This window comes from Podarcis muralis, chromosome 7 (assembly GCF_964188315.1).
Source record: "Podarcis muralis chromosome 7, rPodMur119.hap1.1, whole genome shotgun sequence".
NCBI lineage: Eukaryota > Metazoa > Chordata > Lepidosauria > Squamata > Lacertidae > Podarcis > Podarcis muralis.
Window position 1 is genome coordinate 63610571 of NC_135661.1, and position 14941 is coordinate 63625511.

Below are 14941 nucleotides of genomic sequence, written 5' to 3' on the forward strand. Positions count from 1 at the left end.
CATCAGCCTCAGCAAGCATGGCCAGTGGCCAGGGATGATGAGGTTTGTATTTCTGCAACATTCAGAGGACCAAGAACTGCCCACACCTGCTCTACAGGTAAAATATTTATCTCCTGGAAGCTGGCAAAACCAAGGCTTAAATGAGATTTTTAAAGAAGTATTTCGATGTTCTTGTGAACCCCTTGATCATGCCAGCTGAGGCCAGTTCTGACTGTTTCCTCCATTCTCGCCCTTAAATGCTGACCGTTGCTGAGGCAGCTGAGCTGGCTCTGGAGCCCCTGGTGCTTGAGTGCGGAAGGGCGATGGTGCAGCAGGAGACCCCCACGGTGCCTTCGGAAAGTTCTCCTTCCTCTGTCCATTCGTTCAGGTCCGGATTGTAGGCGTGGATGCTCTTCTGATACTTTTTCCCACTCTCATTCCAACCACCGACAACCAAGATCTGCCCACCGAGGGTGGCCACCCCTGCCATGCTCAAGCCGGTGGGCAGAGGGGCCATGTGGCTCCACTGGTTCGTGGAAGGGTTGTAGCACTCCACAGGGATGACGTCCACCCTCTCCCCCCGGGGACCCAACTGGCTGCCGCCCAGGACGTAGGCGCGGTCTGCTAAGGTGGCAGCGCAGTGCCAGCCTCGGGGGCTGCTCAGCCATGCCCCGTCTCGCCATGAATCTGTGGCGGGGTCATAGCTGCAGACGGTACGGGAGTAGGCGTTGTTGACGTAGCCGCCCGTCACCAGGATCTTGCCATCGATGACCACGCTGGCATGGCAGCAGCGGGGCAAGTCCATGTTGGCTTTGGCATGCCAGGTGTTGGCCGAAGGGATGTAGCATTCAAGAGAGACTAGGGTCCCCTTGGCATTACGTCCCCCGATGGCATAGAGGTTCCCATTGAATGCGCTGAGGCTGAAGTGAGTTCTTCTGTGCGACATGCTGGCCAAGTGCAGCCAGGTGCCGAAACGAGGATCATACCTGCAGAGGGGAAGAGAGTTTGTCATTGTCGCCATTGTGATGGCTATGCTCTGTCTCCATAGTTGGAAGCAGTAATGCCCCTGAATACCAGCTGATGGGAACTGCAGGAGGAGAGAGTGCTCTTGTGCTTGGGGCCTGCTTGTGGGTTTCCCATGGGCATCTGCTTGGCCACTGTGAGAAGAGGATGCTGTATTTAATGGACCATTGGGCTGATCCAGCAGGCTCCACAGGTGTTGCTGTGTTGGCTTCTTATGTGTGGTTGAAGCAGGGGATCTGAGTTTGCCTAGTGAGGCTGTCAGGGTAACAGTTTGCGGTCCCACTCCTCAACTAGCAAACCTGAGACCAGTTAACTTATACATTTATACCTTATACCAGTTATACATTTTCTAAATACAGTCATACCTCGGGTTATAGACACTTCAGGTTGCGTACTGCGCCGAACCCGGAAGTACCAGATGGGTTACTTCTGGGTTTTGGCACACACGCATGCGCAGAAGACCAAATTGTGATCCACGTGTGTGCAGACGCGGCACCGGTTGTGAATGCTGCGGGTTGCGAACGTGCCTCCTGCACGGATCACATTCGCAACCTGAGCATCCACTGTGAATAAATGCAGCAGGGCCATAAGACCACTAAGCCCAGAGTCATAGAGAACATTCCTTTTTTCTAGGTGCCCCTGGGGGGAAAGACCTACTGACTCAAAACACATCTCAAGTTCTTCTGCCTGTTGTGCCCCTTAATTTTTTGGCTCAAACAGATGTCTATTATAATGTCTCTCTCACCCATGAAATAATGTTTTGTGACATGCCTTAGGCTTCTGTCCTCAATAAAAATCAGGGTTAGAAATAAGTACCTTCCCCTGTCCATAGGAACATAATATAAGAAGAGCCTGGCTGCTGAATCAGCCCAAATGCCCATCTAGCTCAGCAGCCTGTTCCCAGTGGCCAACCAGATGCCTATGGAGAAAGAGTGCACTAGCAACTCTCCCCACTTGTGATTCCCAGAAACTGGTCTTCAGAGGCATCTTCCCTCCAATACTGGCGGCAGCATGCAGCCCTAGCACCCAGGGATAGTCTTTTCTTCCACACACCTAGTCCATCTCACCATCCAAACCCTTCCAGCCTTGTTAGCTGTTTGCCCTGAAATTGACCTTTTCATAATAAGAATAAGAATAAGAATAATAATTTATTATTTGTACCCCGCCCATCTGGCTGGGTTTCCCCAGCCATTCTGGGCGGCTTCCAACAAAGATGAAAGATACACTAAAATGTCACATATTAAAAACTTCCCTGAACAGGGCTGCCTTCAGATGTCTTCTGAATGTCAGGTAGATGTTTATCGCTTTGACATCTGATGGGAGGGCGTTCCACAGGGCGGGTGCCACTACCGAGAAGGCCCTCTGCCTTGTTCCCTGTAACTTGGCCTCTCGCAGTGAGGGAACCACCAGAAGGCCCTCGGAGCTGGACTTCAGTGTCCGGGCAGAACGATGGGGGAGGAGACGCTCCTTCAGATATATTGGACCGAGGCCGTTTAGGGCTTTAAAGGTCAGCACCAACACTTTGAATTGTGCTCGGAAACGTACTGGGAGCCAATGTAGGTCTTTCAAGACCGGTGTTATATGGTTTCAGCAGTGAAACACGTCCCGCCCCCCAGCTTTAGAATGCCTTGACTCTTAAAGTATGTAAGACATCTACAGGACTGTCATTAAGAAGCCAACTTAAAATATGGCTTCTTACACAAGCATTTAGAGATCAATACTGATATTCAGATCTATCTGTCTACCTACCTATATGTGATTTTTATTTAGTGATGTTATTTTTAAATTGAGGTTCATTTTCTCTGCCCTGTGAGGCAGTTTATACATCGGGTGTGGAGAACCTCAGCCCCAGGGGCCACGTACAGCCCACTGGATCTCTACTTGGCCCGTGGGACGCTCCCCAGGCCACACCTCTCACCTGCCCCACTTCATTCTGTCTTTGGATTTTTTTTCTGGCTGGAATGTGTCTTTGAGCTTTGACAATGCCTCTTGCTTGCCTAGACAGAGGATAGAGAAGGCTGGGTGTACAGAAACTAGTCTACTGTACAAAGGTAAAATTCACATTTGTTGTTCTGCCTCCTTGTGCCTCTGGCAGGTGACCCCGGTATATCCAGGGCTGGGAAACTGCTGGCCTCTTCAGATGTTGCTGGACTACAGCTCCCAAAACCATTGTCCATGATGGCTGGGGATAATAGGAATTGGAGTTGGGCCATGGATACCCCAACATGGATTTAGAAGATTTCAGGCATGAGGAAGACCCCTGCTTGGGAACCCTATAGACAGTGTCAATCTAGGTGCAACCTCCCCATTACCTGCACAGGTTGTTAACTGCATGCTTTGCCTGGTTCCGGGCATCAGTTTGATCCTCTCCACCAGCCACATAGAGGAATCCATCCATCACCACAACACACTGGTTAAAACATTTGGTGGGCATCTCTGTTAGCTTATTCCAGTTTCCTTCTTGATCTCTGTAGCTTACATCTTTGCTAAGAGCTTTCTCGGCCGAGCACGGGCGGCCCCCAACCATGAGCAACACTTTACGGCTTCCTCGAATCTTGGTCCTTCTGGACTGGAGGTCATTTTGCTGATAAGGTAACAAGTGGTAATTCATAGCGTCTACCAGGAGCTTGTGGCATTCCGGGTTCTGCATCATGCATGGCACAGGCTGGATGTAGTTGATCAAGTCGTGAGCCGGGATCGTGCCAAATCGGACATTGTTCAGGAGGTCGGCGGCGTGTTTGATCCTCTTGGGATCAAACTCGATCCATTTCATGACGATCTGAAAGACCACCACCTCATTGGGGAACTGAAGGTTGTCATCCATCAGCAGCTCGTTGAGCTGATCAAAGGTGAGTTTCATGAACTGTTCAGTGTCGGAGAACTCCAGGAAGCATTCCCGGATGAACTTCCTTGCAGCATCCTTCGCCTGGCTGAGATTGTAGGTGTCTGCCAGGTTGGCGATGTACATCCAGTTTTCCACATTCATCTCCTGGATGAGGAAGTCGGTGCACATGTTGAGCAGAGCATACATCCTCAGGCGGCTGGCTATGGAAATGGTGCTCCCAATGGTGTACAGAGAAAGGTTCAGCTTTCCGGTGTAGGTGTAGGCAATGGCAGTAGCCAAGCCTAAGGAGGAGGCATCTTTGAGGTCCACCTGTTGAAGGTTTGGGTCTTTTTTCAGCAGGCTTCTGAAAAACTCACTGCAGGAAGACATGACCAACTTGTGAACGCTGAAGGATTTTGTTTTTGTGACGATAGTGAGGTCACAGAGGAAACGCTCCTGGTGCATGAGGCTCATCTCCTCCAGGACACTGGTTCCGTGGCTAGGATTTGTGACTTCTGTGGCAGTGCAGAGGAAGCCACCTGAACCATTTTCAAACAAACCGTCCAGTTGCTGATGATGGTCAATGTCAAGAGAAGAGTCCTCTACCATGGTGACATTCGTAGACGTCTCCGCCTTCGACGGCTTGCTCTTCTTTGGGGCTTTCTTCTTGGGTGCCATTGGAGCGGAAGCGTGGCCTGTAAGGTGTATTAAGGAGAACGCTGCTTTGTAAAGGAATAGCATAGGTGACATATATATTGGCCTCCTGCACAAAATGGATGGAGGAATTTGAAAGAGACAAGAGTGGGGAACCTGTGGCCCTCCAGATGTTGCTGAACTACAATTCCTATCAGCCCCAGGATGCATGGCCAATTGCCAGGGGAAATGGGAGCTGAAGTTCAGCAACATCTGGAGGGCTAAAGGTTCCTTATGCCTCTACTATCAACTGCAATTGCATTTAGATGTGGCCCTAATCTAGGAGCCAAATGCATTCTACCCCCCCCCCCCCCGTTTCTCTAAGGCCCTTGGGACTGTCTCGAGGCCACAACCCATTCTTAGCCACACCCTCTCTCCCCAGGCCACACCTCTCACATGCCCTACTTCATACTCTCCTTGGGTATTTTTGCCTAGCTGGAATTCATGGGCATAGCCGGGGGGCGGGCGGGGAGCTCCATGGGTGTAGCCAGCATTTTTGTTGGGGGGGCAGGCCTTTTCTTAAGGGGGGGCAGTACCTCAGTTTGCTATGTATTTTCATTGATTTAGGGGGGGCAGCTGCCCCCCATGGCTATGCCTATGGGGAGGTCCCCCCCAGATCAAATAAAACAATAGAACTACTTAACTTCCTGACTAATCACGTCAGTTCTGCCACCTCCCAACAAAAGTCCTCCCCCCCCCAAAAAAAAATCCTGGCTACGCCCATGCTGGAATTTCTTTGACTTCTGCGAATGCCTCTTACTTACTTGGATGGGGGCTAGAGGAGGGGTTTGTGGATGTATGGATAAACTAGCATATTTTACAAAGCTAAAATTAACATTTATTGCTCTGACCACTTTTGCCTCTGCCCATCCCCCCCAATGGTATTTTATTTGTTGCATTTATATCCCACCGTTCCCTCCAAGGATCTCAAGGTGACATACTTAGTCCTCCCCCCCCCCCTTTTATCCTCACAACAACCCTGTGAGGTCGGTTAGGCTGATAGGCAGTTTCTGACTCAGAGTCACCCAGGGGGCTTCAGGCCGAGGGAGATCAAAACCTGGTAGTCTGACACTCTAACCAAGTGACCCACCAGACTAGCTCTCACTGATTTGTGGCCCCCTGGAAAGTTGCCAGGAAGGGAACATGGTCTTTGGGCTGAACAGGCCGATCCCTGGATCAGACAATACTGAGCTGGTTGGACCAGTGGGTTGACTGGGCAGAAAGCAGCCTCCTGTGTTCCTGTAAAGTAAAGGTAAAGGGACCCCTGACCGTTAGGTCCTGTTGCGGACGACTCTGGGGTTGCGGCGCTCATCTCACTTTATTGGCCGAGGGAGCCTGCATACAGCTTCCGGTCATGTGACCAGCATGACTAAGCTGCTTCTGGCGAACCAGAGCAGCACACGGAAACGCCGTTTACCTTCCCGCCAGAGCGGTACCTATTTATCTACTTGCACTTTGATGTGCTTTCGAACTGCTAGGTTGGCAGGAACAGGGACTGAGCAAAGGGAGCCCACCCCGTCGCAGGGATTTGAACCGCCGACCTTCCAATTGGCAAGCCCTAGGGTCTGTGGTTTAACTCACAGCGCCACCCGTGTCCAGTATTATAATACTATAATAATACTGGGCCAGTATTATTACTGTCCTAGCACTGTTAATGGAAAAATCTGAGGGCTCCCTGGGACAAAAAACAAAGGCACCAACCAGGATTACTTGGAGCAAAACAGCAGCCTGTAGGCTTGGCCTTTATTGATCTGTTGCTACAGGGTGCTCCCCTCACCTGCAGGAGAGAGGAGAGACCCAGAAAAATGGCGTGCAAGGCCTTATAAAGACTTTTGAAATTGCCACCCCCAGAAACATCATACATACATCACAGAAGGGGTGTGACCTAAGACCACCCCTCAGATACATCACACCTACATCACAGAAAAGGCGGTCCAAAATAGAAATTTTAATATTGTTTTTCTCCTGTTCTTGTTTATCTCCTGTCTGGCAGGTTACTTGATTGGATTTCCTGGGTAGCCTGGCCAGTCTTTTGTAATGATAAATACTTAGTTCCTGGGCCAGGTCACAGGCTCACACCCTATTCAAACACAGACATACCCTTAAGACAGGATTTGTGAAGGAAAAGACAATGGGGAGGCTTTTCTATTTTGACCTTGCAGAGAAAAGATTTGGTCAGTTTAGGAATAAAAATGGTTCCAGGTTGGCCTTCCTGTGCTGATCTATGTATGTGCTTGGTTGGTACGCTTATGAACATTACCATATATCTAATAACATAAAATTCCTATCACAGCACAAAGCTGGCAGGGTGGGCCTGAGGCTTTAAAATAGTAGCTTGGCCCAGGTCAATCAAGGGAGCTCATAGCTGTGGTGTGATTTGAACCAGGGAGTTGCTCCCTTACTGCCCAAACTTCCAGTTACTTAGCTACTCCAGCTCTGTACAGTTCTTTTTGCAGAAACCCATTGTGGGAGAATAGAATATACGATTTAGGCTGTTGCGTGTAAGTGAAAGCATAGGCTGTGTCTCTGGGCAAGACAGGCATCTTCCACAACACAGAGAAAAGGTTGGTCTACCCTCCTGTAATAATTCCTTCCATCAAGGCCTGCCACGTGTGGACTTCATGACTTGGGACATGCTGCATGACTGCATTTGATATCTGAACTGAGCGTGCATACAGATTCTCACCCTCCACAGGCAGGACGGCTTATTGCTAATGTTTCTCAGCTGTTTCTGTCCACCTTCCCTTCCCTCCGCTGGGGGGGGGGGGGGGAGGGAAGGAGATCTGAGCTCCTGGGTGACAAACCTGTTTGTTACAGGCCAGAAATAGCCGAAGTGCCTCTCTGTCTTGCATCTCTCAGAGCTGGACATAAAGATCAAATTTCTGGAGGGTTAAGCAATTGGCAATTCTTAGAACAGGATGGGGAGGAAGCAAAGTCCTAGGCTAGGGTTGCCAACTTTTTTACCAGCCTTTGTAGCTGTGCCTTTAATAGGAACTTAATCTGCGGACATTTGTAAGCGTTAAGGATCTAGATGGAGTAGCACACCCTCTGAAAGATCAGGCTTTCAGTCTGACAGTGTTTCTGGACCCAGCCCTGCTGCTGGAGGGCAGGTTGTTGCTGTGGCCACAGAGTGTGCTTTGTGCATTTGTGACTAAGGTGCTAGCTGTGACCCTTCTTGCAGAAGGCAGATTGAGCCACAATTACACATGCTTTGATTACATGTAGGTTGGACCACTGCAACATCCTCTGCTGACTCTGAAAACTGTTGGACAACTATACTCTGCTACTGCCACAGACTCCTTATTGACAGACTCTGTATCTACTTAGTAAAGGTAAAGGTGGCCCTCAGTGTATTTTTTGAAGCCCAGTTCTAAGTACACAGCTTGGGTCTGTGAAGGACTCTTCCCCTTGCTCCCTCCGCAGGACTCTGCTCACCAGTGAAGACTTTCTGAAGAGGCTTTTCTCTGCATCTTACCACCATCTGATGTGCAATTGGAGAGTACACAGAACGGGCTCTGGAAATTCTTCCCTACCTCTTTCCTCCCAGTCTTTAGGAAAATGTCCCAAGCAGACTTATTTAGACATGCTTTCCATGCTGTCTGTTTCCCAAGGTTGCATTTATGATGCTACTGGTTCCCCCTTCCCCACACACTTTTCCTAGTGGGGTTGCTTGTTCCTAAATTGATTTTATTGTTTTGTGGTAGTTGTACTTCGGTCTGGGGACAAAAATGGTGTGCAAAATCTGTAAAGGCAATGCGAGTCCAAAACTGGGATGTGCTAGCGTGCCGCAAGCAGGATCTGAGACTGCAGTGCTAAGGCACTTTCCAGGGAGTAAGCCCCTTGAACTCAATAGGCTGTTTAAAAAAACCAAAACACTTCTGAGAAGATCCATCTACAATTGCACTGTAATGTGTGTTTTGAAAAATATATGGTACAACCTGATATGTACATAGGAAAGCCACCTTATACTGAATCAGACCATTGGTCCATCTAGCTCAACATTATCTATACTGACTGGCAGTGGCTCTCCACAGTTTCAGACAAGGGACACTCTCAGCCCTTGTCAGGGACTGAACCTGGGACCTTCTGCATTGAAAGCAGATGCTCTACCACTGAGCTACATCCCTTCCCCTTCTACTTAAAAGTAAATTGAGTTCAGTGGTATTTACTCCTAGGTAAGTGTGCCAAGGATTCCAGCTTGAGCCATTACATTGGATGCCTCCACTACTCTGTGTCCATTGAGCAGCAATTGGGAGGAATAGGGATGCACTTTTTCCTGACAGGGCCCTGCATTACAGGTGTACATCTGGCCGGTGATGTATAAAACACTGTGGACCAGGTGGTTCCTTGATCTGATCCAGCAGGACTGCTCTTATGTGCTTATATCATAGAACATTAATTACATTCATGGAGATGGTGCAATTGAGCCCTAAGGTATTAGCTATGGCAGCTGAAGAGAACCTCCCCATCTAGATATAGTCTACCTATTAATGAATAACAGCTGCCGGGGTGGGGGCAAATGACAGGTGAGGATTCTTGCTTCCATGTTTTGCTTGTCAGCATTTGTCTGGCCAGTGTAAGAAACTGGAATCTGACCTAGATGGACCCTTGCTCTGATCCAGCAGAGCTCTTATTAGTGTTCTAAAAGGGATCCATATTTTTAGTGGGAGTGAGTGAAGTGTGTGCCTCCAATATAAGCCAAAAAACAAGCTAGATAACAAAAAATTTTGAAACACTGTAATGCAATAACTATTAAAAACAGCAACAGCAGCATCAACTATGTGAAGTTCATTGTAGGCTTATCTATGGGGCTACTAGCTGACATACCATTCACTGCTGCACAAACCATATGGCTTGCCTAAGCATTTGCATGGAGATGGGTGCTGATTCCTGCCTTGGTGGAAATGCTTATATGAGCCATCATTCTCATTTCCCAGGGATTCCCCCTTTCCTTTCCAACTCTCTATTGAAGTTTCTAGCCAAAACAACAGCAAAGCCCAATTGAAAATGTCACTTTCTGAAAGCAAATGCACTTTTGAATTACACTGCAGAATACAGGCTTGGATCCAGACTAACCAAGTGGCACTTTGGTCTCATTTAAATCAATATGAAAAGTTTAAGTCAATGTGATTGGCTTGCAGACTTAAACTGCAATCCTGTGCCCCTTAAGTGGAGAATAAACCCGCTGAACTCAATGAGACTTACTTCTGAGTATAGGAACATGCCGTCAATCTGGATCCAGCACATCCAACTCAATTTGCCAGTGTAAATCCCTATCAATAGCAGAATTATGTGCAAAGTTACTACTTTGTTGACTAAATATCATATACACACAACACACAGTACAAAACCTATTGCACCACAATGTTTGGAATCTGGATCTTTATTCTGTTCATGTTTTAATAAAATAATAATTAGCATTTATCTCCTGCTTTGAGTTTTCAGAACACTGTAGGTACCCGTCTCAGGACATCCTCAACTGTTCTATATCTATATTCCTTCTCCCCCCACCTGCTGCCTTTTTGGACATTACCTTTGTTGACCATTTTTAAGCCGCACCGGCAGATTAGATCCGGGTTAGAATAATATGTTTTATGTGTTGCAGTCCTCCCTCCCTCTGCTTAGAATCCCTCACTCATGGCCACCAACATGTGTTAAATTTATAAAGCGAGAGTGCACACTCAGTATCTCTTAACAGTTAAGGCATAAGTAATCAGTGTCAGGTGATACTGAGCATGCTAAATGATACGTTTACTTAGAACATAAAGAAGTGTCTTGCTAGATCAGGCCAAAGACTACTGAGTCTAGCATTCTTTGCAAGAATCCTAAGAACCAGAAATTGTCCATTACGAGACCTTCCCCTCCAATCTATTTTTTTCTGCCCACCTCTAGCTTAGCTAAAATACTGCTATGGCCATTCTGGGTCATATTTACTTTTTTGGAGTGATGACTTTGTGTCGATAAATAGCCTGAGTTTGTATTTTGTTCCCCCACCCTGAAATCTTGAAAAATTGTAGGTTTTAGGCAACGGAAATCTAAGCCTTCTCCTGTTGTTTTTTCCACATTCCAGTCACTCACACAGCTAATGTTTCTTTCTCTTAAGAAGGACTCGCTTTGTTCCATCTGCACCCAACTTTTTAAGAGCTCAAGTGATCCATAAACTACTCTGCAAATATTAAAGTAGAAATGGGCAAGCTGGTTGGTTCAGGACAGACAGACAGACAGAAGGGCCTTTGCTCCCTACCTTCAAGAGGCTGATCCAGTGGAGGGTATAGCAACCAATGCCTGTACGCTGCACAAGCTAAGAGGCACTCGGGAACCCAGGCAGACGTCCAAAATGTAGCAGCTACCCTGTCCCTCCTCCTCCTTTCCCAATTCAGCCTGGCCAGCTGACGACCCTTATCAACTCACCAGTTGCATCCAGCTTGATGGGAGTGACGCACTACTGCCATACAAGTATGTGGTTAAAAAAAAAAAAGACATGGGTCTCCAAATGAATGTTTGGGCTCCAAGTGGGTCTGAGGTTGAAGACTATTGCATTCAGTGGTCTTAGGCAAGCCACCATTCTCTGTCTTAGCTGCTATTTGTTATGTGGGGGTGATGATTATTATAATTAAAATAATAAATAATAATAATAGATGGATGCCAACCAATAACAACTGACTTATCACCTTTGCTGTGCACACACTAAAGGTAAAGGTAAGGGACTCCTTAAAGCACATAGAAGGTACCCCTGCCCGTACGGGCCAGTCTTGCCAGACTCTAGGGTTGTGCGCTCATCTCACTCTATAGGGCAGGAGCCAGCGCTGTCCGCAGACACTTCTCACGTGGCCAGCGTGAGAAGCTGCATCTGGCGAGCCAGCGCAGCACACGGAACGTCGTTTACCTTCCCGCTGGTAAGCGGTCCCTATTTATCTACTTGCACCCGAAGGTGCTTTCGAACTGCTAGGTTGGCAGGCGCTGGGACCGAATGACGGGAGCGCACCCCGCCGCGGGGATTCAAACCGCCGACCTTTCGATCGGCAAGTCCTAGGTGCTGAGGCTTTAACCCACAGCGCCACCCGCGTCCCTAGTTTAAAGCACATAGCTCCCCCCCCCCAAAAATACTAGGAACTGCAGTTTACCTCTCACAGAACTACAATTCCCAGCACCCCTTAACAAACTACACTTCCCAGGATTCTTTGGAGAAAGTCATGTGGGGTGTGTACATAGCCTTGGTCTGTTGGAAGGATTGATTATGCATGCTTGAACTACATATTCAGCAAAATGACGTGGTGGGAAGAATTCTGGTGCCAGACTTTGGGGAGCCCTTGGCACTGTGCTGCTGCTGCCCTTGAGTACACACATCCACTTAGCAGGGAAGAACGGCCACATGCCTTGGGCAGGTGGGCTGAGTGCTGTTGTACTCATGTCCAGTTTGCAGGCTTTCCACAGACAGTGGGTCAGCCATTGTGAAAACAGGATGCTGGAGTAGTTGAGCCTTTGGCCTGATCCTGCAGGTTCATCTTATGTTCTTAGGCAGCAGTGGCACCGCACATCATCATCTCTTTAAAAAGCAAGAGGCTCATCCTGGGAAAAGAAATAGAGGGCCCTGCTTCTCATAATTTTATCATGAACAAAGTGTCCCACTGGATCAGACCACAGATTCATCACCACATCTTGTGATGGTGAGGTCTGTAAATTAATTTTGCATCATATGAAGAAGTAAGAGGTAAAATCAGGGATAAGGAACCTACCTATAGCCCTCCATATGTTTCAGATTTGTCTGTCTTATAAGGTAAAAAGATAAAGGACCCCTAGACGGTTAAGATGACACCCAGCTCTACCTCTCCTTTACATCAGAACCAGTGAAGGCGGTGAAGGTCCTGTGTGAGTGCCTGGAGGCGGTTGGAGGATGGATGGCGGCTAACAGATTGAGGTTGAATCCTGACAAGACAGAAGTACTGTTTTGGGGGGACAGGGAGCGGGTTGGTGTGGGAGATTCCCTGGTCTTGAATGGGGTAACTGTGCCCCTGAAGGACCAGGTGCACAGCCTGGGAGTCATTTTGGACTCACAGCTGTCCATGGAGGCGCAGGTTAACTCTGTGTCCAGGGCAGCTGTCTACCAGCTCCACCTGGTACGCAGGCTAAGACCCTACCTGCCCGCGAACTGTCTCGCCAGAGTGGTGCATGCTCTAGTTATCTCACGCTTGGACTACTGCAACGCGCTCTACGTGGGGCTACCTTTGAAGGTGACCCGGAAACTGCAATTAATCCAGAATGCGGCAGCTAGACTGGTGACTGGGAGTGGCCGCCGGGACCACATAACACTGGTTCTGAGAGATCTGCTTTGGCTCCCAGTACGTTTCCGAGCACGATTCAAAGTGTTGGTGCTGACCTTTAAAGCCCTAAACGGCCTCGGTCCTGTATACCTGAAGGAGCGTCTCCACCCCCATCGTTCAGCCGGACACTGAGATCCAGCGCCGAGGGCCTTCTGGCGGTTCCCTCATTGCGAGAAGTGAGGCTACAGGGAACCAGACAGAGGGCCTTCTTGGTAGTGGCGCCCGCCCTGTGGAACGCCCTCCCATCAGATGTCAAAAAGATAAATAATTACCTGACATTCAGAAGACATCTTAAGGCAGCCCTGTTCAGGGAAGTTTTTAATATGTAACGCTGTACTGTTTTTAACACTGATTTGGAGCTGCCCAGAGTGGCTGGGGAAACTCAGCCAGATGGGCGGGGTATAAATAATAAATTATTATTATTATAATTATAAGTCCAGTCAAAGGCGACTGGGGTTGCGGTGCTCATTTCACGTTCAGGCTGAGGGAGCCGGCGTTGGACCACAGACAGTTTTCCGGGTCATGTGGCCAGCATGACTAAACCACTTCTGGTACAACAGAACACCGTGATGGAAACCAGAGTGCACGAAAATGCCATTTACCTTCCCGCCTCAGTGGTACCTATTTACAGTATCTACTTGCACTGGCGTGCTTTTGAACTGCTAGGTTGGCAGGAGCTGGGACAGAGCAACGGGAGCTCACTCCAACATGGGGATTCGAACCGCCAACCTTTCGACCAGCAAGCTCAAGAGGCTCAGTGGTTTAGACCACAGCGGCACCTGTGTCCCTAACCTGGTTGGGGTTGATGGAGGGTATTAGGTTGGGGAAAGCTGAAATAAGAGGCAAATCAAGAATGAGGAACCTGTGGCTCTCCCATTATTGGATTCTCCCACCATCAGCCATAGCATACCCTCCAACATTTCTCCAATGAAAATAAGGACACCCCATTTGGGCCATTCCATAATGACAATTTTACTACTTATACCCCACATATCTTACTGGTTTGCCCCAGCACTCTGGACAGCTTCTAACATATAATAATAATAATAACAATAATAATAATAATAATAATAATAATAATAATAATAATAAAACATTAAACATTAAGAAAACTTCCCTATAAAGGATTGCCTTCAGACAGCTTGGGGGTTGGATAACTCCATACCCTCCAACATTTCTCCAGTGAAAATTGGGACATCCTAAGGAAAATCAGGACATTCTGGGATCAAATCAGAAACCGGGATGGCTTCTGTAAATCAGGGACATTCCTGGAAAATAGGGACACTTTGAAGATGACTGACAAGAGTTGGAAGGCCACACATTTCCCCATGCCAAGGATAAGCACTGTTGTTTAAAGAGGAGTAACCAGTCTTGCTCTTTCCTTACAGTGGTACCTCTGGTTACCAACTTAATTTGTTCCAGAGGTCTGTTCTTAAGCTGAAACTGTTCTTATCCTGAGGCGCACTTTCGCTAATGGGGCCTTTTGCTGTGCGCGCGCCAGCGCACAATTTCTGTTCGCATCCTGGGGCAAAGTTCACAACCATGATCAGCTACTTCCGGGTTAGCAGAGCTCGTAACCTGAAGCGTTCGTAACCAGAAGTGTTCATAGCCAGAGGTACCACTGTACTTAAATTCCAGTTTTGGGGTTTGTTGATGCAGACACAGGACCAGCAGTTGATCTGGTTGGGAACTATCCAGGGCTCAGCAGAAGGACTGATCACTGGCCTAGCCCAGCTATGCTGCAGTTTATTGCTGTTTGTGTTGGGGGCCTGGCTGGCTACTTTAGGGGTGGGTGGTAGATCCACTTTTGAATAGGAAATGAGGTCGTCTACTGCTATGCAGTGGAAAAAAAGAGTATGTGTGAGAGTAGGGGTCTGGGTAGGGCCCCATTGGCAGCACTAGGCTGAGAGCTCCCTGAATGGTTCTGGCCCTGCAGAGACAGTTTTGTTTGCTCCTGATGCTTTGGGAGAGGGATCCCCAAGAAGGGATTAGGATGGAGAAAAGGCTGATGTGCAACAAATTCTCAGTTGATAACAGATGGAGATTCCTGGAAGCATTTCCCACAAATTGCAGTGGAAAAAAGACTTTTAAAACAAAACAC

The 14941-nt window shown here is 48.1% G+C and overlaps 1 protein-coding gene across 2 annotated transcripts; it reads right to left on the minus strand.

Annotated features, from left to right (window-relative positions):
• Positions 1-230: 230 nt before the first annotated feature.
• Positions 231-10906, minus strand: LOC114601595 (kelch-like protein 31). 2 transcript variants are annotated; one of them, XM_028738887.2, is made up of 3 exons: positions 10764-10906; positions 3315-4521; positions 231-965 (listed from the first exon to the last, which is right to left on the minus strand). In XM_028738887.2, exons 2-3 carry the CDS (start codon positions 4502-4504, stop codon positions 233-235), a joined length of 1923 nt encoding a protein of 640 aa, XP_028594720.2. In that variant the 5' UTR covers positions 4505-4521; positions 10764-10906; the 3' UTR covers positions 231-232. The 2 variants fall into 2 exon arrangements, with proteins under 2 accessions (XP_028594720.2, XP_077788082.1); XM_077931956.1 differs by lacking the exon at positions 10764-10906 and adding an exon at positions 6221-6296.
• Positions 10907-14941: the final 4035 nt, after the last annotated feature.

What these genes read in the sequence shown, in the direction of transcription:
- LOC114601595 (XM_028738887.2), bottom strand. Translation starts at nt 4,504, where the DNA reads ATGGCACCCAAGAAGAAAGCCCCAAAGAAGAGCAAGCCGTCGAAGGCG. An exon ending in GCAGTTAACAACCTGTGCAG is followed by an intron (nt 966 to 3,314) that starts GTAATGGGGAGG and finishes TCCCCTCTGCAG; the next exon opens with GTATGATCCTCGTTTCGGCA.